The sequence below is a fragment of the Danio aesculapii genome, chromosome 3 (assembly GCF_903798145.1).
Source record: "Danio aesculapii chromosome 3, fDanAes4.1, whole genome shotgun sequence".
In the NCBI taxonomy this organism is placed as follows: domain Eukaryota; kingdom Metazoa; phylum Chordata; class Actinopteri; order Cypriniformes; family Danionidae; genus Danio; species Danio aesculapii.
The window spans coordinates 30,180,944-30,205,338 of record NC_079437.1 but is presented as its reverse complement, the minus strand read 5'-3'; the positions used below and the strand labels follow the sequence as shown (position 1 = coordinate 30,205,338).

The window sequence follows — 24,395 nt, the reverse complement described above, 5'->3', positions numbered from 1 at the left end:
TGAATTTGCCTGGATCTGCTCCAGCCTCTGTAACCCTGACCACAGTTTTAACACTCCTATTTCATGTCCGAAGATCAAAACCTGCGGCCCATAGGTGACAGGAGAGCTCAAAATCTGTCAGCTTTCTGTCAGTGCTGATTTCATTAAACCGCTATACAGTCTGTCCGTCCAGAATCAATGGAAGCCTGTTCCAAGTGTGTGGAGGTGGCGGTTAGTTTGACAAAATCCACACTGCTAAACTTTTATTACATCAGCTCAGCTGTGTGGCTTCTCAACCATGGATGCGGATTTTTAAGAATTCATTCATGAGGAGTCTGAAAGAAAAAATAAATCCAGCAGATTTGGATTCACCCATTGGAAAGTGACAGTTTATTACAGTATTTTGTTTTTGTTTGTTTGTCAATACATGACAGCTGATATTAAAATAAATCTACTGTAATTTAATCAGGTAATGTTACATTAACCAAAATATGAATGAAATCTTTTTTCTTTTTTTTTCAAAACTGCATTGTATAAGCATAATGAAGCAATTTTAGAGCACTTCGGTTAGTGTGCTTTCACGAAGTAGGACATGTTTCTGGATTCTAGAACATCTGTGTTGATCCTGGAACAACAATCCAGTCACATCCAAGGAATAAATTTATAGTTATACACATCATTGTTATCTGACTATTAATCGCCTTTGATTATGGGAATAATTTACAGTTATGGTTAGGGGTAGGGCTAGGGATTAGGTATGGATTAAAACTCTGAACAGGAATGATGTTCCAGGATCAACATGTTAATCATTACAGTTGCATCCATATTTGGAAATTACTTCATGAGAGTTTTGTAAATATATGATATGAAATTTCTATAATATGAAACTGTATATAAATTGTGTACAACATTCACCACCTTTTAACTGTCATGTGACCTGTAGCCCTGTAATCTAAAAAGTTTATAGCCAAATATTTTGAATGCCCCCTGATAGCTGGCTGGACTAGGTATTAAACTCTCCTCTCTTAATTTAGCAGTGAGACGTAAACTAAAAGATGAAATGACGAACTTTCATATAAATCTGTTGAAAATTTGTCTAAGAAGTTTACAATCAGTTAGTTAGTTGATGCTGTAAAATTAGGGTGAGGTGTGATGATTGTGTTCACATTGGCCTTTTGCGTGAGCTGAGGCGTGCCGTATGGGTTGCTGAGACCTTGTGGACAAACTAGTGTTATGTTACATACATTGTACATGAGGTTAGATCTGCATGCTTACAGTGGGCTTGTAGTGTGTTCAGGACAAAATAAGCATGTGAAAAGTATGGGTATAGGCTATTGTTTCTTACTATGTTCTTTTATGCTGAATGAATTCATGCATGTTTGTTTGCCCTGTTTTAAAGGAGTTAGGCCACAGACTGGAGCTCTTGGAAGATTGGCAAGTCGAGGTATATTCTACTTATTAATATTTTGTATCTGAAGTGTATTTCTGAAATATTTATGACAGTTAGCGCTGATAACAATCATATATTTCATCACCAGTTCTGCTTTTATGTTTATTTCAATAGGGCCTGGTATTGGTGCAAAAACTGGAGGTAAGTGTGATGGATGCTGTGGAATGCAGTTTACTTAATTATTGTACATCCTCTTACTTTCATTTCTGTGCTGTCCTGTGTTCAGTGGCTGGAATTCTCGGAGCTCGTGGTTATGGTGCAGGCAAGCCAGGGAAGACGAGTGGTAAGTTTCAACTGATAAATAAAGGTTCATAATTAAGCGTTTATTAAACCAGAGCTGTGGCGAAAAATAGTTAGAAATGTCCACTGCATCGATTTGGAGATTTTCCAAATGCATAGCTATTCTTTCTTGTATAGATTTTGAGTTTAGTTTTTAACAGCAGATGGCGCTGTAAGCTTTACAAACAGCAGAAAGCTGCTTGCATCTAATGTCTTATACATACCACGTAAACCAAAATAATCATTACTAAATTTAGGTTTAAATAAATTACAAATATATTCAAAGTGAGCTGCATTTAAATTAATCTCATGAAATAAAATCCAGATTACATGACTCGAATGGTTAATCTGAATCGATTCAAGAGAGAATAGCGATGCATTTTGGAAATCTTGGTATCAATTCCTTAAATGATTTTTCACCACAGCTCTAAATTAAACTTCATATTAATCTAACATATTGTGGACTATCTAATTTTTTTTCTTCTTCTTCTAAACAGCGGGCCGTTACCTTGGAGGTGAGTTTATCTGCTTTTAAATGTTAAGCTTTTTATTTTGTGTCTACCACCACTCAAACGTTTGGGATCTAAAAGCTTTTTCATATTTTTGAAAATTCTTAATGTTTCCCTTGCTCACCAACACAGCATTTGTTTGATTGAAAATACAGTGGTAATCCCCCCTTTTGCACGTGTTTGTTGTTTATAACGAAGTGAAATTAAATAACTCCGCAAACGGAGATAAACCAACTCTGCCTTCACAGTTCAGTCTGCGGCTGCTTGTGTAAGTTCACTACACCGCTGGTGTACAAATCACAAATGATCAGTGTTTTTAATCACAGGAGACTTATTGTAGGTCTCAAATGGCAAAATACACATTAGTAGTAGCAGAACAACGCTTTACAGTTCATGAAATACACCACGGTTGTCTGTGAAAAGAGTAATAATCATAAGCATGATCTGACAACGTGCTTGCTTCACACAGTATACACACTGTGTGCGTAATTAGACATTTTGTGCTGTCCGTATCTGTACTTTTGCACATACGGGTCAGTTTAGGAACAGGATCTGTTCACACTGCAAATCTGATATTGGCCACATCAGCAGTGAACAGCCATGCAAAAAAAAAAAATCAGATCTGAGAAAACATCAGATTTCAGCATTAAGCCTCGCAGTGTGAACGTAGCCTTTTTCTTTGTATTTGACTCGTTTTATATAATAAATATTCAGACATTCTAAAGTAACATATAGATTTACTTGTGAAGTAAAATGAGTTAATGTATTGATTTCAAAAACATCAAGCGAAGTACCTGTTTTAAGCCTCAAAATATGAGCATTTTGTGTGACAAACCGCCAATCTTAAAATATATAAAGGCATCTGTATATTTTTTTTTTACATCTATATGTTTTTATTTTTATTTTTAAAAATCCAATTTGTAATGAGAAAATGTATATAATAAATGTATTTAAAATATTTTGGAAAATATTTAGTTTTATATACGATTTTATAGCCTTTATAGTTCTGACCCTTTTATATGTTCTAATAATTTTTATAGCATTTTTGTATAATATTGCTCATTATTTTGCAGTTGTCTTTGTTTTGCATACATATTAATGTGGGATTATTTATACATCTGAATACAATAAGATTTTTAAAAATGTTTTTGTTAATTATTACAATATGCAACAATTAGTTTAATGTATTTTTAGATATTTTACTCTCTTCAATCATTTCCATTAATTATATTATATTATATTATATTATATTATATTATATTATATTATATTATATTATATTATATTATATTATATTATATTATATTATAACATGTCAGCTGAATACACAAATCTGCAGCACAAAAATGTAAAATAACTCTATGTTCATTGTAATGACTTTATTCATCAAGTATATAAAGAAAACATACAAATTTAACATAAATACATAATAAGATTATTATCTTGTAAAAAGCAGCTAGCTTTATTTAAAACGATCGAAAGCAATTTTTTTCAGTCGTTGTCTGCAGTACCTCAATTTGCCACTGAAAGGCGCTACAGGAGAGCGTACTCCTTCAGGAGAAGATCCTCAACTCCTCAACGGCTTCAGCAGTTATTACTCCAATATTCAGCGTTACATGATCCTTCCTAAATCCATTTCTTATGCTGATTTGGATCTCAAGAAACATGTATTAAATATCAACACTGAAAACAGTTGTGCTGCTCAAGCTTGTTGTTGAAATTGATACATTTTTTTATTTGTAACATTATAAATCTCTTTTGACACATGCCATAATTTATCTTCACTAAAAATAATCTGCCCAAACTTTTGAACAGTGGTGTGAACGATATGTGCGAGTGTCTGCATGCATTAGTACGTGTTCTCAAAGCTGTTTCATGAGTATGATATCTGTCAGGAGCAGCATACAGACCCACTGCCATGAGAGGAGGCCTGAAACAAGGATATGGGACACTGGGTTACGGAGGGGGTAAACCTGTCTTTCATAAATAACCATAATAGTCAATCATTTTTAATATCTGATGGTTTCATTATTCTTGTATTCAATGCCACGTTCTCCTGCTATTTTGCTCCCCAGCTGCAAACCTGGGTGCTGGTCTTGGTGCTGGCCTTGGTGCTGGTCTTGGGACTGGCCTTGGGACTGGTCTTGGGCCAGCTGGACTGGGACTTGGAGCAGCCTATGGTTTAGGCAACGGGCTGGGAGCAGCTTTGGGTTATCCCGGTGGAAAGCTTGGAGCTAGAGGTGAGAGCTGCTCACTTGCTTTTCATTCAGTATGAATAACGAGAAGATGTGTTCACTGTTTGATTGTCACCTTTTCTAGGTTACACTGGTAATGGCTATGGAGCTCAGCTAGGTGAGTGTGCTCATTACAGCCACACAGAAATCATTACACTTTATATGACACAATGCAACGTCTGTCCTCTCTGAAGGTTGTGTAGCAGATTGGATCTGATCTAACCAATCAAAGTTTGACCTTGTGCTGTGATTAAAATCTTTCACATGTAGTGATATATGCTACCCATTGGCCATGATTAGGTGTCATATTTTTGATGAAGCGGTGTGGGATTGACTATGAGAGTGGTTTATTTCTTCATCCCTGTAGCCTTGACATCTCTCTTGTGTTGTTGGCAGGTTATGGTGCTGGTGGATACCCTGGCGTTGGACGCGGTATGTAACCTGTCCCCGCTCAAGCTTTAACTAATGTGTGTGTGTAAATGTAAGCGTTTTGTCATTTATTCAGGTTGCTGCAGCAGCTGTAACTGACCATCTACAGTATATATACTTCATTTCAGAAAGTGGTTGGAGCATTTTATTGTCATTATTTTTTTTTTTTTCAGATTTCCAGTGTAATGATGCTCTAGAGATACAGCACTTTATACAGCGGTGATGTTTTGATATACTTTAGAGGACAGATGAGGACACATGACCACTATCATCTACCACTACCATCTACCCATCCTCAAATTCAATTTCATCAGCCCACAAGATAGCAGTCTTAAGTAAAATGTGTACATGGCTGCTTCTGAGGTTAGATACACAGTAGTGGTAGGAAGTTCAGATCTTCAACGCGAGCCAGGGCTTTTGTGACCATCCTACCATGTTAGGAGTCAACACACCAAAAATGTGGTCAGCAATCATAATTTCAGTCAGTTTAAAACCGTAATCTGAAAAGTTTGTTAAGCACGATTCGCTTATTTAAATTTCATTGCAACTTTCTGTTATGAAATACATTTAAGTTTTGCCAGATCCTCTCATTTAAGCCCTCGGTTTACCCACGCTGAGGTTTATTTCAGTCACAGCAGGCTGTCATGTACTTTTTTTCCAGTAACTGAATCACGCATACGCAGTGTTATCGGTTCACCGCTTCTCAAATCTGATCTCAGTGTACTGTTCTAATAACTGAATAACTCAGTAGATATTGATTTATTTCGAATCAGAGGGGGAGCATGTTAAAAAACAAGTAGTTTGTGGATAAGAGTGCTTACTGGAGACGCAAATCGTTTTAAAAGATTCAGTTCAATTTGGTGAACTAGTTCGATTCGAAGAACGAGAAGAACGATTCAATCACGATCACTAATACAGAAATAAAACCCACTATTGGGCACAAATGTGTTAAATGAATCATTTTAAGTCTCTGTATTTAATGCTGTCAGCTGCTGTCATGTCCATTCGTTGTTTTTGTCACGGGAGCAAAAGGAAGGATGACTGGAGGGAGGACTGGCTTGATCTTGCAAATGGCATCAGGATTACAGACTCTGAAGTCCCATACGGGCAAACACCGGGCAGCGCAAAGTAAATAGGTTTACTTTTAAATAGGTTAATGTACAGTGTGTATTAAATAGATTTACAAAGACAAAACAAAAGACATTTTTGCTATAATTTTAATTAATTTCAGTTAGTTTTGTATGTACACAATACAGTTTCAGTTCTAGTTTTTTTTTTAAAAAAACTTGTTTTTATTTCAGTTAATGGAAATTATTTTAAATTTTAGATATACCATTTATACCTTTATGGTTCTGACCCTTTTATTTATGTTCTAATTGTATAATATTGTTTATTATTTTACAGTTATATTTGTTTTTTTCTTCGTAAATATTAATGTGTGATTATTTATCTTAATGCAGTAGGAATAATTTTCTTTATTATTTCTAAGAAATTTTACTCTCTTACTCCAAACATTTCCACCAACTTACTGTACTTCTGGTCTGAAACCCTGACTTGTGATGGAATAATTATATTATATTATATTATATTATATTATTTGAAAAATATCAAAGATTCTGACTGACTACATAAATCTGCAATACAAAAAACTCAGTGAAATGATCAAGTATATAGATAAAACATACAAATTTAACGTAAACAAATATTAAGATTACTATCTTGTAAAAAGCTGCTAGCTTTTTGTTTTAGTTGTTGTCTGCAGTATTTCAATTTGCCACTGATAGGCGCTGCAGCTGCACTCCTGCAGGAGAAGCTCTTCAACCCGGTAAAATCTACTCACTCAGATCTTTGCTGCGCGTTCATCCAATAGTATCTGCGCCTAATAATTGTTTGTAGAAACATGCTTTTCCTCTTGTTTTTGCATGTCCATGTTTTCAAATCCCCTTTAGACTGCAAACAGTGACATTGGTCACGTGATTTATTGTTGTGGAAATGTTAGCGACTGTTGTCTATATGGTGCTTTCAGTTTCATATTTGTGGATGTGGACGCTAGTTTTTACATGTACACATATTTATCATGGGTGCAGTCGGTCTGGAAGTGATATGTGTGCTCTCTTAAGTTAAATGTTTACTTTAAGCAGACATTAAAGTACTGCTGGATAAACTGAGTCTTTTGTTTGCTGTTGAGTTTGAAGGCGTTTTAAGTTTGCTTAGCATCTGTAACCTAATTAGCATTCTGGGTCACATTACTAGATTTTCATGATATGGCTTAGGAGAAGCAGGTGTTTCTGTCGGACAGTAGTGAATTGTTTGCTGTTATTGGGATAATTAGCTACCGTGATGTGCTTGTGCTCACAGAACATGTCCAAAAGGCTCTTCCTCTTCCAGATTTAAAAGCTGTGAATCTGACATTAACTAAGTGATTTTGTGGTCTTCAGGATATGGTGTACCAGCTGGCACATTCACAGGGCAAGGCTCAAAACCAGCAAAACTGGGTAAACCCTGCAATCTTCAGTTGCTAACTCATTCTTCCTTCATTTCTTTTAGGAAAAATTCTCATTTGCAGAAAACATTGAGACATTGATGCATGAATGACTACACTGATCTCATGAGAGTTATAATGAGAAATTTTAACTGAATCAACAGATTAAAATATTAATATGTACTTGAAAACACACACACACACACACACACACACACACACACACACACACACACACACACAAAACACGTTCTTCTTCAGCATTTGTATTGTTTACACTGCAAATATCTAAACAATATTAATTTAATCTGACATTTTATAGTGATTTTGTACTAAAAATAGGATAAAACTGAAGTTGCAGGGGAAAGAAGTTTTTTTTACTCGATTGGCTTATTGCTTTTAAATGTAAAGTCACTTCATTTTGATCACTTTTTCAGAAAACTAATACTGTTAGTTGGCATGTTGTTACTTCTAGATCAGGGGTGTCCAAACTTTTTCTTATGAAGGGCCAAAAACCTAACTTGATTGAGGGGGTGGGCAGAAGGTAAATATACTAAACTATTACATTTAAAGCTGCCAATTTGCTAATTTATTAATATAGAAAAATACATAGAAAAAATACTTTATTCCAGAAAAATGCTTTACAAGATAAACATAAACAAACACATTTATAACACAGTGGTGTCCAATGAACCTGCCTTACCTTGATTTGTTCGTTGATGTCTTGTGTATTATCCTCTATCTTCGAGTGACAGTATTTACATTTTTTAAAATTTGATTCATGCACAACATTTAATTGAAACATTTTATTTTCAGTTGACTTTTGTAACTCAACAATTAAACAAACAAACAAACAAACAAACAAACAAAAGGTTACGTTAAATAAGAAATTACAATTTCTATTGACGTTTTTACCGCAACCTTCATCTCTTAGATGGGATGGCGGGCCAAATCAAAGGTATCAACTTTGGGCATCTCTGTTATAGATGGTATAAAATAGTCTAACAGTGACATTCAAAATACATTTTAATACAGTTTGATTAAGAAAAACTTAAATAGTGGTTTAAGTTTTTATAATGTTCCTAAAAAACACTGTGTGAAATCTAAATTTACAATGCTAATTTTGCTAGAGCACCATGTTAATCTTTAGGTGAAAATTAATCTGTTTATCCACTGAAAAAAAAATTTTGGTAACCAATCAAAGTCTGACCATTTGCTTCTGCATTTGGATTGGCTGCTGTCTTACACTATTGACGTCAGTTTGACGACTTCAGCCACGATATTCTTAATCACACCCCTCTTACCGTTAGTTTGGTATGATGCTCAAAAGCAAAGCTCTGCCTCTACTAAATATTTTGTTTCAGTTGTAAGTACATCAACATACTGAAATAATAGTCTCAGCAACTTCCATTTCTCACAGACTTTAAATTGATCTCAGATACTCATCATAAAAAAGTTAGAGGTCATTTATGTTTGTATAATTCAATAGAATCAGTGATTTATTATTTGTACAAAAGGTTTCAGAAGTGGGTTTCAGATTTCAGAAGTGTTGATCTTGAAGTGAAAGTTTTTATTCAGAAAGGTAGCATTCTGTTAGCATAGGTGTAACGATTTGTTTGTCTTATTTTTTAACAATTTCCTACAAATGTGCACGACTACTCTTTTATTATCTTTTATTGATAAATTATTGTCTATTATTGTCTGTCCGCCTTCAAGGTTCTGTTGTACTATTCCTTTGTTGTTAGCTGAGACATACAGTAATTAATTATACATACAGTTATTAAATAACAGTAATTAAGAGTTATCAATTTGTTGTTGCGTGTTAGATATTTGTTGTGCTTTATAAATCACTATCATAAGCAAGTTAATGTGTTTGAAAAATCTGGATGCATGCTGCTGCAATATTCAGTCATGATCATGTTAACAATCTTATACATGTAATATGCTATTATGTTGCTTTCCCCCCTTTTTCTCACAATTGAAATCATTGCTTCCAGCTGATGTGTCTGTATTCACAGGTGTTGGGCCTAGAGGTGGCCAGCCCATGTCACAGGGACAGACGGGTGATGGTAAACCTCACATCCTCCATGTGTGGCTTTCATGCTTTCTTTTTTTTTAATCTTCTGAATTTACTTTTTTTACAGCATTTAAAGTCCGTGTTAAGCCAAAATGTACTAAATTATTTTGCTAGCGCACATTGTTATTCTTTAGGTGAAATATTGATCCTGACAAATAATCCACTGAAAAAAAAAATGTTTAGGTAATTTTCAGTCAAAGGCTGACCATTTGCTTCTGCGTTTGGAGACGTCAGACACAATTTTTAGACCATGCCCCTCCTACCGTTAGTTTGCTATGAGGGAATGATGCAAAAACAAAAACAAAGCCCCCTACTAAATATTCAGTCTGGTCCACACGGACTTTAAACCATTTGCATTGCATGAAGCAACTAATGTCACACAAAACCATGCAATTACATGAAAAGAAGAACAAATTGCTGCTTTGGTGACATATTGATCTCTGTAAGCTCATTATTCATGACTTTACAGATTTTATTTCTTTGCATTCCATCTCTGAGAATCATCTCTTATGCTCTTGTGCCATTGGCAGACACTGCTGTTACTATCTTTAACTGGTGTTGTGATGTTTAGGTTACGGTCCTGGATCATTCCCTAATGGGCAGAGTCCTATAGGCAATGGTAAACTTTATCCTAATGTTTGTGACTAAGTGATATTTGTTGTAAATGGTCAGTTGTATGTTGTAAATATATAGTTGTAAATATATAGTTAGTGAACAGTCATGTGGTTTCTAATGGCGCAGGCTAAGATTCATTTTAGGTAGTTTTAAGTAATAGTCATTGTTTTCTGTGGGACTGGTGCATAGTAACTGTAGCTGCGGTTGATAGGTTTCCCATCGGGACCAGGATTGACCAATGGAATGAAGGCTCAAACTAAGGGTAAACAAACTCCCCAGCTTTACAGTCTGTTGATTTACCAGAGTCAGAATTGTTGAAAATGTTATATATGCAGTTTTAAATTATTTAGTTTGTTCTCATGCACAATAACATTCAAGTGTAATTTATAATATTACTGTGTCTGATGTTCAAGCTCATTATATTTATATTTTTACAGAAGCAATGATATATTTCATAAATGGATTCTATGATAAGTTCAAAAGAACTTTTTTCCAAAGTAAAAAAAAAACCCAATCCTTTTGAATAAAAATGTATTTCCAGCCACTATTGATAAACTTAATCAGCTCAGGCTCTTTGGAAATGTGTGCCTACGTTTTTGCAAAACATAAAATATGTTGCTTCAAGTACATTTTATTGCATGTTTCAGATTACAAATCTACTAGAGGGCGCTTAGGATATTTTTGCAAATCTGAAATGCATTGCTTAGAGTGCATTTTGTTTACATTTCGGATGTACGTTCTTCTTGTACACGTCCATGCAAAGGCAGGGTTTGTTATACAGACCACCTAATCCACTGATCTAAAACCTTCCCTAAACCCAACCAATAGTGTTAAAAGCACTTTTAAAAGCAACGGTAAGATACGTGCGCTTCAACCACATAGTTTTACCTTAATTTCACATTGCTTTTATTTCTTTTGTGAATTCATGCTTCAACAGACTCAAACCAAAGCATCTCAGGTACAACACCGTACAATGTAAGCTACTGAGCAAACTGACCATACCAGAAAAGTTATCATATGGAGATAGACAGGTGAGGCAAATTTATTTGATTGGTTTTGTATAGTTGGTGTGGTACAAAGAACAGCATGAAAATAATTCTTAATTCGTCAATAATATGTCTCTGTAAATATCAGTAGTGAGACAAGGATCAAAAGTTGTTGGAATCATATTGCTGCACAGCGTTCATTTAATCTAGAGAACCTGCAGGTATGTTCAAGTATGTTTTTGTGGTTTCACAAAAAAGTAGGCTGAAGCATGCATTTCTAATGAGCCTTTATTTTAGCTAATAGTTAATTGCTAAATAATAGTGTATAAATATAAATGTTTTCTCTGAAATAAATTACTTGATAACCCAAAACGTTGGAAGCATGAATGCATGAGTGTCTAAGTTTAGGATACAAAATCCAGCACTTTATGTAGGTCACTATTGTTGTGTCTGTTTTGGGGACAGAGCACCTGTAGTTAATCTTACTGTTTACTATGTGCATTGGAGAGTGAAAGTGAAAGTCTATGATTGCTAAAATACATACAGAATAGGTTATGGGAACTATAATGGCCTCTCAATGTTCATATAAACCACTGTTGTGATACAATACAGGAGCTGTCTTGCCCAGAAGACAGGGCACCAAACCATCCAATACGGGTAAACGTCTTCTGTATGAAGCTGTCATTGGTTTTGCATGTCACGAGGTGGTGTTTTCCCCAGTCTGAAATCAATATAGTTCTCCAACCGTCATCAAACGAAACTATTATGTGGCACATTCGAGTGTTAGTGATTGTGGACTGGAAAAATCCACCCCTCATCATGGACTTGCTGCAGCTGCAGGTCTATGAATAAATGCTGTTCTCTAGCACAGCTGTTCAGATGGGTGTCTATGTGTGTGTGTTTGTACCAGACTAATGCCTCATTTGTTTCTTGGGGCTGTTCTCTTTTCTTTTTGTGTGCTCCACCTGAGCCTTTGTCTTTGTTTCTATCTAGCTCTGTGCTCAATGCATGCTGCGTTGTTTTTCTCCTACAGGCCACATGTATGGAGCAGTCACACACTGTCTTGCATGATCACTTTGACCCACAGGCCATTGAACAGTCATATCGTTCTGTGATGACTGTTCATTTTGTTACCCAAAGGAGAGAAAGAAATGCTATAGTGGCCATAGTTTAACAGTTAGCATGCTTTGTTCACAGGGTATGGGCTTGGAGCTGCTGGATATCTTGGAACTGGGCTTGCTGATGGTTATGGAGCAGGTACAATAAATTGATTCAATATTGCTTATTTCCCAAATGCATGTAATTGTTATGATGAATGCATGCTATAGTGTAGACTATTCAAATACCATTTTTTTTTTTGCTGATGCAGGTCTGGGGGCAGGCTTATATCCACAAGGAGTTCGAGCAGGAAAGCAGATTGGTAAATAATGTTTATTTTGTAATCTTTTTTTAGGAGGCTGAGGCCTGGAAGGGTTTGAGTTGAAAGTCTAATTACATATATGTTGGTTTTCTCTAACAAGTGGTTTTGTTTAGGGATTTAAGTAAGTCTATCAAATGTTTCAAATTTGTTGAGGATGCACTTAATTCATTAAATGTGACAGCATTTGTGATGATGTTATAAAAGGTTTTTATTTTTCAATAAATGCAGTTACACTGTAGAAAATGCTGGGTTGCACACAATTCAATCATGTTTCTTTTTTTTACAAATTTAAGTGGATTGAACATAAAACAATTTTATTGTTCACAAAAAACTCAAAGATTGTGTTGATTCAGCTCATTTTAAATAATTAGTTTAAACAAGCAGTAAAAACCCTTTTTTAGTGTATTTTGAAATTTCATTAAACAGTCCTGGAGAATTGATTACTTATGTTATTTTCTCACTAAATTTATTGTTTGGTTTCCAAACATTAATAGTAATAAGTTCAATTAAATCATATTAGATTGATTTCTGAGAAATGTAAAGAAAACTGAATAGTAAAGATGCAGAAAGTTTAGGTTTACCATCAGATGAACAAATGAAAAGTATTTTAAATGTCAATTAAGGACTGCACGGTGGCTCAGTGGTTAGCACTGTCGCCTCACAGCAAGAAGGTCGCTGGTTAGAGTCCCGGCTGGGCCAGTTGGCATTTCCATCTGGAGTTTGCATGTTCTCCCCGTGTTGGCGTGGGTTTCCTCCGTGTGCTCCCGTTTCCCCCACAGTCCAAAGACATGCGCTATAGATGAATTGAATAAACTAAATTGGCCATAGTGTGTGTGAATATTTGGCGGTTCATTCCACGGTGGCGACCACTGAAATAGAGACTAAGCCTAAGGAAAATGAATGAATGAAATTTCTATTTCATTTCAATGTTTTACTGTATTCATATAAATGAATTGTGGTAAAATAAAAAAACGGGCTCAAATAACTGTCAATTTTTCGATATTGAGATTTCTGGATTACATGAAAACGGAATAAATTGCTTTAAAAATGTGTTCGTTTTGGTCAATATTTGCGAACAATTTGAAAATATGACATCTGAACATAAAAAAAAAATCATGAGTTTTGAAATATTTACACAAGGACATTTACACAATGTCGTCATGAAACATGATCTTTACTTGACATTCAAATGATTTTTGGCATAAAAGAAAAATGTAGGGATGCACTATATATCAGCAGCCATATTGATATTGGCCAATAAACGCTATTTTTAATGTCATCTTTATCGGTCTGGTAAATTAGCCAGATTTATTAAGTTATCAAAAATTATCAAAAATGATGTATTATTTCAGGTGTTTGAAGCTGCTTTTTTTTACTGTTTTACTGATTTTGATTAATCTTCAGTGACTTGGTTTCTTCATGGGTGCATAATTTTTTTTTTTTGTCAGAAAAAATGTGATTTTATTTAAAGGGGTGGTCCACTATGATATAATGTTAATCTTTAGCTGATGTGTAATGTAGATGTGTGAGCATAAACAACATCTCTAAATATAAGACGGTCAAAGTTCAATGCAAAGGGAGACATTGGCTTTTACAGAGTTAGCTTAGCAAAGCCTACAGCGAACGAAGTTTGGGGACTACAAAAAAAAGACACATCCGGGTTAATGATGTCACAAACCCTTCAAATTGCGAGCATACACTCTACGCAGTGAAGGGCGTGGCCAGATACGGTGTAATGTTATAGCAGAGACATTTCCTGGTGACATGGAGCCGATCTGTGAACCACAGCACATTAGCACATGTTAGCTGACCAATTGGAGCCTCTTGAGGGCGGGCTTTTGGAGGAACTAGGAAATATGACAGTCGTTTTCATGTTAGCTGAGTAGCTGTATATCAAGATATATGGAAAAGCAACGTGATTTTTCACAAGTGAGGCATGAGCACACATTGCTTTGCATCTTATCAACACAACCAAGCCTTAAAAATACTCTTTGGACCGCCCCTTTAAAGAAAAGCGCATTGGTTCTAGAAAAGAGGGTCACACTTTATTTTGATGGTCCATTTGTTGAATTTAAGTTACGTTGCATCTACATGCCAACTAATTCTCATTAGATAAGTAGACTGTTAGGTTGGGATTAGGGTTGGGGTTAGGGTTGGTGTAAATTGACATGTACTTGCAAAGTTTGTAGCAGCGGTATCAACAGATATTAAGCAGACTGTCTACTAATACTCAAATTCAAATAAATTCAAGTTAAGAGATCAGATTTTTTTTTTAAAGTTTTAAAATGAAATCAGATGTTCACTATATACTATATTATTGGTATCTGTCAAAAAAAAATCCATATCAGTGCGTCCCTAGAAAAATGCATTGTTTTGATCCATGCAATGTGTTTAATATATTAAATATATTAATGCAACATTATACTGATGTTGTAATCCAGGGTCAAAAGTGGTAGTTTCTAATTTTATGATAATTAAAAACAGAGTCTTCAAGCAAATAATTCAGCATCACATTTTTTTCACTTTATTTTGATTGTCCATTTGTTGAATTTAAGTTACACTGCATCTACATGCCAACTCATTCTCATTAGATTAGAAGTAAACTGTTAGGTTAGGGTTGAGGTTGGGGTTATGGTTAGTGTAAGTTGACATGTACTTGCAAAGTTTCTTATAGTCAGTTAAATGTCTGTTGAAGGAGCGTATCAACAGATATTAAGCAGTCTACTAATACTCAAATAGACCATCAAAATAAAGTGTTACATATTTTTCTACAGCTGTTGAATAAACAACACATCAGAATTTAATTGGTATTATGTAATGTATTAATTAAATTATGTGATGCATTAGTATGTTTTTACAGGGAGCTTCTATTTGTTGCAGCTTGTAGGTGTGACATTTGTGTTGATACAGAAAATGAGTTTCAGAAACACACCCTTAAAAACGATTCACTGTGACACATAATCGACCTTTTTGTCCTCATATAGATAATTAAAACAATATCCAAGTGTTTCTTCAGATAATCAGTTCTTGCCTCTGTTATTAGTGAAGTGAAACCTTTTGTAATATCACAATATTAGTGCAGCGTAATGGATTAAGCACAGAGTGTGGTCAGCACAAATCAAGAGCCCCTCCTGCAGCAATGTGATCCTCTAAGACCTCTGCTTGCTCGAAGATGTGCGTGCTTACTAATGCAAGAAACACCCAAAATTCACACATATGCTCATTTTTTCTCGAATCAGCTTGGTTGCAACCTTGGTGGGCAACCTTGAGTGTGAAAACAAAGAGGTGCTTCCTGTGGTACTTTTATGCATCACTATTGTTTTCCATTGCTCAATGGTGACTTGTTGTCTTCACAGCAGGCTACAGTAATGGATACGGCAGTGAGGTTTACGGCACAGCAGATGCTTATGGAGCAGGTGAGTCAGAGTGTATTGTTCTGAATTGTTCTGTCCTTATGCCACACTAACATACAGGCATAATTATAATTAAGTGATGATGATTATTATTATGTTACAGGACCTGCCTTCCCCTCAGTATTGGCTGATAATGTTGGCCTGAACGGTATAGCGGGTAAGGTTATGAGTGTAACCCACAAAATCACATTTATACTAAAAAGACACTTCAAACTGTGTTTAATACACTTTGTCTTGTGATTATACACACTAATATTCAACTCAAGATTGTGGAAATGTCCTTATTAAGCTTAAAAGGCTCCAAAAATTAGATTAGACTTTTTTTTTTTTTTCTTCAGCTGAAAATAAAAGACTTTAGAAATCTTTACAGGCAGAACAAAAATCATACCCAACTATCGTTCAGACAGAAGCTATGTTTTCATCCACCTATTTTTATGTGCATTTTGGAATATTGCATAAAAACGGCATGATGAGACATCAAGTTGTCCTGAAATTTTGAAAATGTGTGTAAAATTCTGAGCAAGTAGGATAAACTTTTTAGCTGATAAGAAAAAGTATGCATAAAAGTATACTTAAAATAGGTGGAATGACATAAATAGACAAATCAGCTGACCAACCACATTGTAGAATATCTAAAATGTTGTTTTGGTCATTACCTCTCAGAAATGTCTCCAAAAATCATCTAATCATCCTAAAGTAATTTATATTGTCTATTATGTAAGAAAAAGTCTCACACTTTTATCACCGCAAATTACATTGTTTTTTTAGATTTTTGAAGCCAGTTTATCAGGAAGTGACAATTTTGGTCTCTTTGACTGGATGAAAACAGTGTTTTATTTGCTAATCTTTTATGCATAAATCCAATGCACATATTTGAATGAATAAATATAACTTTGAAATATATTGAGATCCTATAAAACAAAACAAGAACTTTCTTTTCTTTTTGTTGTAAAACACTGTATGCTCCCATGTGAGTGTGTATCTGCTCATGCATCATATTTAAATTATAGACTTGCGCACTTTACTTTCACAAACACACTTTGCATGGTTTAGATAAGCTGTAGATAAAATTAACTGTAATAATGTTGTAAATAACATTTGACTTCTTGCACATGATTGATCGATAATCTTCATTAGGCCTCATCATATCATCAGGAGCCATAGGTTTTAGTTTTGTGTTTCCTGTATTTCTTTATTTGACTTTCAACGTGTCTATAGCTATTGACATTGGGTTAAATGACATTTTATGAACCACCAAGGACCACAGTTACTGCTAAATGATGAAAAAAGTCTACTACACCTTATATGGGCCAAGGATATGAAAATTGACAGCTCATTTTTATGAGAACTATTATCTAATCTTGATAATAGCTGTTGCCTTTGCTAATGGTTTTTATTTTTTGCTAATACTTTTTACTAGAATTATATGATTGTTTTTGCACATATTAACTAGAAGAAGATCATTTATTTGTATTGTTTGTATTTGTATTTATTTGTTTGTTTTTATTTGTATTTGTATCATTTATTATGTAATGTTGTAAGTAGCATTTGATGTCTTGCACATGACCAATCGATTATCCTAATTAGGCCTCATTATATTATCAGGAGCCATGGGTTTTAATTTTGTGTTGTCTATATTTCTTTATTTGACATACAAAGTGTCTAGTCATTGACATTGTGTTATATGACATTTTATGAACCACCAAGGACCACAGTTACAGCTAAATTATATGGACAGAGGATACGGAAATTGACAGCTAATTATCATTTTTTAGGAGACCTCTTACTCCATTCATGGTAAGAGCTGTTGACTTTGCTACACTGTAAAACCTAAAAAGTTGCAACAAACCATTTAAGTTCAAAAACTAATCCTAACGAGTACTGTGAACTTAATCCATTTAAGTAAATGAAGCAATTTGAGCACAGTAAAAACCAATAAATAAAGACAACTTAAACCAACTGAGAACTGTAAAACCCAATAAGTTAAGGCAACTCAAACCATTTGAGGAAACTGATTGCTACAAACCTTTTGAGTTAAACTAATCTATACGAGTACTCTGAACTTACTACATTTAAGTTAAAGTAATGAGGTATTTAATGAATTCGTTTCCTTCAACGCTGAGGTCAAAACTCTTTTCAAATGAGTAGAATTAACTTTCAGTAAATTTTGAGTTAACTACACTTATTTCATTTGATAAAGTTGACTGTTAGGTTTTACAGTGTAATGGTGTTTATTTTTCGCCAATACTTTAACTAGAAAAAGCATAAGTGACATCACCGAGTTAAATATGTTCTCCTACAGGCCTTGGAGCTGGTGGTCTTGGGGGTGCAGGGCTGGTAATGAACCCTGGTCTGGGTGTTGATGCCAAGTCTAGAAAGTATGGTAAGAAACAAACAAACAAAAAAAACTCTTAAAACTGAAACTCAACAAATGTGAATAAAAATAAGCTTCATCATATTGTTAAATGAGACTTTCATATTTATTAAATAACGAAGAATCACCTAAATGTAATAACTGCCTGACTGCTCTTACCATTAAACATACTTTGTTGGAATGTAGAAGTTGAAATTCCATTAGACAAAATTTTTATAAGGAGACTTTGATGGACATTTTTAAAAAGGTACCACCAGGAAGAGTTTTACATTTTTTTTAAATCAAAAATAGAACAGAAAAATCATATTTAACTTTGAATCAATTTTTTTGTGAATTTTATCTATTTATATTTTATATATTTGTCTAAGTAACTTTTTAAATATAATACGAATTTGTTTTTATCATGTAATATTTTAATGTATATCCATTTGGCCACGAAATAGCCATAAGTTGCTGATGTGGCAATAAATATGTAATAATAAATAAATATTGTTAAATGAGATTAATTGTATTATTTTTTGAGATTATTTTATTATTAATTGAGATTATTGTTATTTGAGATTTATTCATTCAGTTTCATTTCGAGTGTTGCATAAATCAAGGCTTCAGTAGTTATTTTTAAATGTTTTGGACCGTTCTTTTGACCAGATTGCTTTTAGCTGTTTTAAATTGTCTTTAACTCCAGGTTAAAGGCATAGTTCACTCAAAACTGAAAATTCTGTAATTTACTAACCCTTCACTTGTCACAAACCTGTTTGAGTTTCTTTTTTTTCCTGTTGAACACAAAATAATTTATTAGAAAAATGTTGGAAACATTTGAAACATTGGCTATGGAAGTCAACGGTTACACATTTCTAACATTCTTCAAAATATCTTCCTTTGTGTTTACCAGAAAAAAGAAACTCCTATAGCTTTGGAACCACTTGAGAGAGAGAGAGTAAATAGTGAGTAGTTTTTACCCACAAATCATTCCGAGAGGCCTAAGGGGAAAACGTGGTGCTATTTTTCACACAGTGCATGCCACAAACTCAAACTGCTCAACAGTTTGTTTTCAAGTGGGCCAATATCACCTTTTTCAGGCAGTCCCAGACTGATTGCTTTGGTGCAGATATGATTACCGTGTTCAGAAACAGCAAACCATGTGTGAAAGCACCCTAATAAATACCCATTTGTGAAAGCACCCTATCAAGCAGACAACAATAAATGCAGGTGTAATTGTGGTCAATGTTTTGAGCTTGTCCACTTTCAACCACTTCCAAAGATGAGACCAAATTGTTTTCATAGTGTAAACACTCATGTGGTCAAACACATTGAAACAGGCCCAAAAGATGCTCTCTGCATACCGATGAAACGTGTGAGCATTATGGGATATGCGAGAATTCACACGAAAACAAAGCATTCAATTGACCAAAATGCAGATCCTGATCAAAATCATAGTTACCATCCACTTGCTTCGCTTGCTAATTCCCTCAGCGTGTTCGTTCATTCTGTAGTACTCGTTTGCAAAAGTGGTGTAGAGAGCGTGACAGAATAAGAGGGAAGGGTCTGAACAAAATCCCAACACAAGTGGTCACAAGAGACTTATTTGAACATTTGTTAATAGCATTTGGAAGCAGGGTCTTAGTGTTGGCCTGATCCTGTAATCCGTCTGCTTTGTGCAAAGGGGTTGGTGGAGTCCTCGGAGCTACCGGATCCTTGCCTTATGGAGGTCAGCCTGTGGTTTCAGCTGGACTCGGCCCTCAGGGCAAGACCGGTGGTTATGGCGGAGCTACATATGGAGGATTACCAACCCTTGGGCCAGACGCTGGTTTGGGTATGTGCATCGCATGTGTTTGTTATTCAAATACAGTATGCAAATCCCAGCTTTGCTGATGCTTTGCCTGAGGATTTGACTTGAACGTGAATGTCCCCTGTGAGGACAAAAAAGAAGACGATTCAAACATGGCAATGAAGTATCCAAATAAACTAACAATTTGATTAAGATCAGACTATTATGTATTAGAAAGAAAGTAAAGATGATCTGTCTCCTGTCAGGTGGTACAGGTGGCGTAATGGAGCCTTTAGCAGGTAAAATTGTGGAGTTTTTGTGAATATTCCTACAGTATTTCATTCTTTTCTGACAACAATATTGTACTTGTGCAGGTGGAGCTATAGGCCAGATTCCTTACAACTCACCAGTCATTGCAGCTGGACTTGATGGTAAGTTGGTTAGAAAAAGCAAGAAACAAACAATTCTGGAGTGTCTGATGGTGACTCTGCTGTAAATGTGTTGACCCGCAGGTGAGGCTGGTTATCCTTTTGGTGCTGAGCAGCTCAGTCTGGGCGCTGATGTTTCTAAGACAGCTGCCAAATATGGTGAGAATGCGAGCATTTTTAATAGTCCTGTTTTATAGTGAGCTCTATTAACAAATCCAAGACTTCCTTAAAATTGTAGGCCTTTATGGCATTTCATTATTATATACTGGATAGTGGCTAGATAAATGATCAGTGGTTAAAAGATTAACGTTGATGTAAATTAGAAGTATCTATTAATGATAATCCTGATTGGGAAGTTTCGTTTTTTCTAGGAAATACATACTTTTATACCACAGAAATGTTACATTGATGTTATTATTAAGAAGTAGCATTACAAGAGATTTATTTTTCCAAAAATCCTAATGTGTATATATTCAGAAGAAAAAATTTAATTGTTTTCATAAAAACATTGAGTAGATACATACATATATATATATATATATATATATATATATATATATATATATATATATATATATATATATATATATATATATATACATATATACATATATATATATATATATATATACATATATACATATATATATACACACACATGCATGCATGCATACATACAGGCATATACAGTCAAGGGTTATGAATATTTCGGGCTTGACTGTACATGCATAAATAAACAAATCAAAGAAAAAGACAAACAAATCCTGCATTTAATGAATAATTTTGTCTGTATAAAAATGGAAATTTAATTAAAATCTATTGACATGCAATGTTGATTTTTTTCTTACGGTATGTAAAAGCAGGGTTCCCATGGGTCATGGAATTTCTGAAATAAAACTATTTTAATATTATTAATATAATGTTATTTTAACATTATTTTAACATTAATTAAATATATGGATTTATGGTGATAGGACAAAGAGAGAGACAACGTGAAAAGTTTTGCAAGATTCGAACTTGGGATGCCCACAAGGCCATTGAGGCCAACTTTTAACATATTTTTGATATACACTCACCGGTCACTTTATTAGGTACACCTTACTAGTACCAGGTTGGACCCACTTGTACCTTCAGAACTGTCTTAATCCTTCGTGGCATAGATTCAGCAAGGTACTGAAAATATTCCTCAGAGATTTTGGTCCATATTGACATGATAGCATCACGCAGTTGCTGCAGATTTGTCGGCTGCACATCCATGATGTGAATTTCCCGTTCCACCGCATCCCAAAGGTGCTCTATTGTATTGAGATCTGATGACTGTGGAGGCCATTTGAGTACAGTGAACTTATTGTCATGTTTAAGAAACCAGTCTGAGATGATTCGCGCTTTATCACTTTTATTATATTATATTATGTTAAATTATATTATATTATTTTATTTTTTATATATTCATCCTGCTGGAAGTAGCCATCAGAAGATGGGTACACTGTGGTCATAAAGGCTCAATTGGAACTAACGAGCCCAAAGTGTGCCAAAAAATATCCCCCACACCCTTACACCACCACTAGCAGCCTGAACCATTTATACAGGGCAGGATGAATCCATGCTTTCATGTTGTTGATGCCAAATTCTGATGCTACCATACAAATGTCGCCACAGAAATCGGGACTCATCAGACCAGGCAACGTTTTTTTCACCAATTTTGGTGAGCTTGTGCTAATTATAGCCCCAGTTTCCTGTTTTTAGCTGACAGGAGTGGCACCCGGTGTGGTCTTCTGTTGCTGTAGCCCAAGGTTGGATGTGTTGTGCGTTCAGAGATGCTCTTCTGCATACCTCAGTTGTAAAGAGTGGTTATTATAGTTACTGTTGCCTTTTTATCAGCTGGAACAAGTCTGGCCGTTCTTCTCTGACCTCTGGCATCAACAATGCATTTGCACCAACAGAACTGCCACTAACTGGATATTTTCTTTTTTTCAGCCCATTCTCTGTAAACCCTAGAGATGGTTGCCCATGAAAATCAAAGTAGATCAGCAATTTCTGAAATACACAGACCAGTCTGTCTCGCACAAACCATGCCATGTTCAAAGTCACTTAAATCACTTTTCAGGATTTTTTAAATTACTGAATAATAATTATAAATACAGAAAAAATGAGAAGAAAGCCTTTCGTATAGTTTTTCAAAAACCTTAACCTTCTATGGCTTGAGTCCACATATATGGACATAATTTTACTCTAAAAGTAAATCGTATCAAAGATGATACTTAGGTTTTTATTGTAATTAGGTTCTAAAAATCCCAAATAGCAAAGAGAAATAAAAAAATGCATTTAAAAAACACCTTTGGCCTTAACAGGTTAACAGTGTTTTCTAAATTTTGCCAAGTTTCCCAGAGAAGATCTTTCTTGAATTCCTTCAATGTGCAAGGAAGATGCAAATCTTGTTAACCAATCAGAAAAAAGAGGACAATTTTTTTTTCGTTAAAAAACAAGGAATTTTTAGCAGCTTTGCCATTGCATGAATAAATTGCATTTTAAAATATTCTCAACTCAAACATAATTTCACAACATTGTACTATATTTTAAATAAAATAAATGCAGCCTTGATGACTGTAATAGCAAACTTAAACATTTGAATGTTATTAATATGCATAAAATGCAAAAAACGTCTAATATCAGCCATTAAATAAACAAAAATTCTCTAATAGCAACTCATAACTTATATGGCACATTCAGATACATCATGCATGCCAAATGACCACCTCCTTTATTTTCAGTCATTTCCCCTCTGTCATGTAAAAGGGATAGTTCACCTGAAAATAACCAATTACTCATCATTTACTCACCCTCAGGTGATTCCAAAGCTATAGGAGTTTCTTTTTTCTGTTAAACGCAAAATAAGATACTTTGAAGAATGTTGGAAACCGGGAACCATTGACAAAAAAAGTCAGTGACTACCAACTTCCAACATTTTCAAAATATCGTCTTTGGTGTTCAACAAGGAAAGAAACTCAATCATGTTTGGAACACAGGAGGGATGAGTAAATCATGGCTTAATGTTCATTTGTTAGGTGAACTATCTCTTTAACAGCATGGTGAAATTAAACACATAAATGCCTTTGACTAATAATACGTTTTAAAACTGATTATTTCCAGGCACAGGAAGCTACGCAGCTGCACTAAGCACTGGAGCTCAAGCTCTCTCTGGTAGTAAGTACTCAAACCACTGAAACCACATCAGTAGAAATAAATTAGTTCAATTTATTAAATAAATTCACTATATTTAATATTTCACCTGCAGCACAGAAAGATGGAAGCAAGCTTAGTGGCCTTTATGGCAACGGGTACAAAGGTAGATGGCATTTTAGAACATCTAAATCTATATTTGTTTACTTTTTTTACATCTATCTTTTCTAATCTTCTCTTTCTTTCCAGGTTGATTTCTGAAGCCGTGCTGTAAACATCGTCAAACTTATGGACCCTTTTTTCCCTAGTGTTTCTCACTGTTATGCAGTTTTGTGGCATGTTTTGTGTTTGCTTTATGTTTTGTGTCTCTTTAGGTGGATTTTGTATGTACATGTTGTTTTGATGTTCCCCCAGTCTGTCGTTTGTCTTGTCCAGTGGAGTGTTTCGTGTCCTTGTGTGTCTCTGTATCTAACTAAAACATGCTAAGCACTTCAATGGCTGTTATGTTAATTCTTATGAAAAACTAAACATTCCACCTTCTGACACGAGTCTTAGTGTTTGTTTGATCATCAGTGAGGATGACATGAAAATGGGGGGCTATTAGAATCAAAGCAACCCAATAGATGGTTGTAATTTGCTGTATGACTGCATTTCTTTTTGTGTTATCGAGTTAACCATTATATAAAGGCTTAAAGCGAGATGGTAACAGTATGACAGAGTATAGCATAACAGTCATAATCTTGTGAGCTCATAAGTGTTGTGTTTATTCTGC

At 34.7% G+C, this 24,395-nt stretch overlaps 1 protein-coding gene across 11 annotated transcripts in view; it reads left to right on the top strand.

Moving 5' to 3' along the window:
- The window catches only part of LOC130221235 (uncharacterized), a 29,399-nt gene extending 5,233 nt beyond the window's left edge, over positions 1–24,166 (top strand). Inside the window, exons 2-26 of one of the 11 annotated variants that reach the window (XM_056453616.1) lie at positions 1,379–1,423; positions 1,544–1,570; positions 1,656–1,709; positions 2,206–2,223; positions 4,119–4,184; positions 4,293–4,457; positions 4,537–4,569; positions 4,848–4,883; positions 7,319–7,375; positions 9,381–9,431; positions 10,011–10,058; positions 10,266–10,316; positions 11,653–11,697; positions 12,238–12,297; positions 12,410–12,460; positions 15,817–15,876; positions 15,977–16,030; positions 18,176–18,256; positions 19,911–20,060; positions 20,282–20,314; positions 20,390–20,446; positions 20,528–20,602; positions 23,594–23,647; positions 23,739–23,789; positions 23,873–24,166. In XM_056453616.1, the coding sequence (XP_056309591.1) occupies positions 1,379–1,423; positions 1,544–1,570; positions 1,656–1,709; positions 2,206–2,223; positions 4,119–4,184; positions 4,293–4,457; positions 4,537–4,569; positions 4,848–4,883; positions 7,319–7,375; positions 9,381–9,431; positions 10,011–10,058; positions 10,266–10,316; positions 11,653–11,697; positions 12,238–12,297; positions 12,410–12,460; positions 15,817–15,876; positions 15,977–16,030; positions 18,176–18,256; positions 19,911–20,060; positions 20,282–20,314; positions 20,390–20,446; positions 20,528–20,602; positions 23,594–23,647; positions 23,739–23,789; positions 23,873–23,877 (1,427 nt within the window). In that variant the 3' untranslated portion in view covers positions 23,878–24,166. Of the gene's footprint in view, positions 1–1,378; positions 1,424–1,543; positions 1,571–1,655; positions 1,713–2,205; positions 2,224–4,112; positions 4,185–4,292; positions 4,458–4,536; positions 4,570–4,847; positions 4,884–7,318; positions 7,376–9,380; positions 9,432–10,010; positions 10,059–10,265; positions 10,317–11,652; positions 11,698–12,237; positions 12,298–12,409; positions 12,461–15,816; positions 15,877–15,976; positions 16,031–18,175; positions 18,257–19,910; positions 20,061–20,281; positions 20,315–20,389; positions 20,447–20,527; positions 20,603–23,593; positions 23,648–23,738; positions 23,790–23,872 lie in introns of all 11 variants that reach the window. The other 10 variants (XM_056453613.1, XM_056453615.1, XM_056453614.1 and 7 more) reach the window with 10 other exon arrangements.
- Positions 24,167–24,395: the final 229 nt, after the last annotated feature.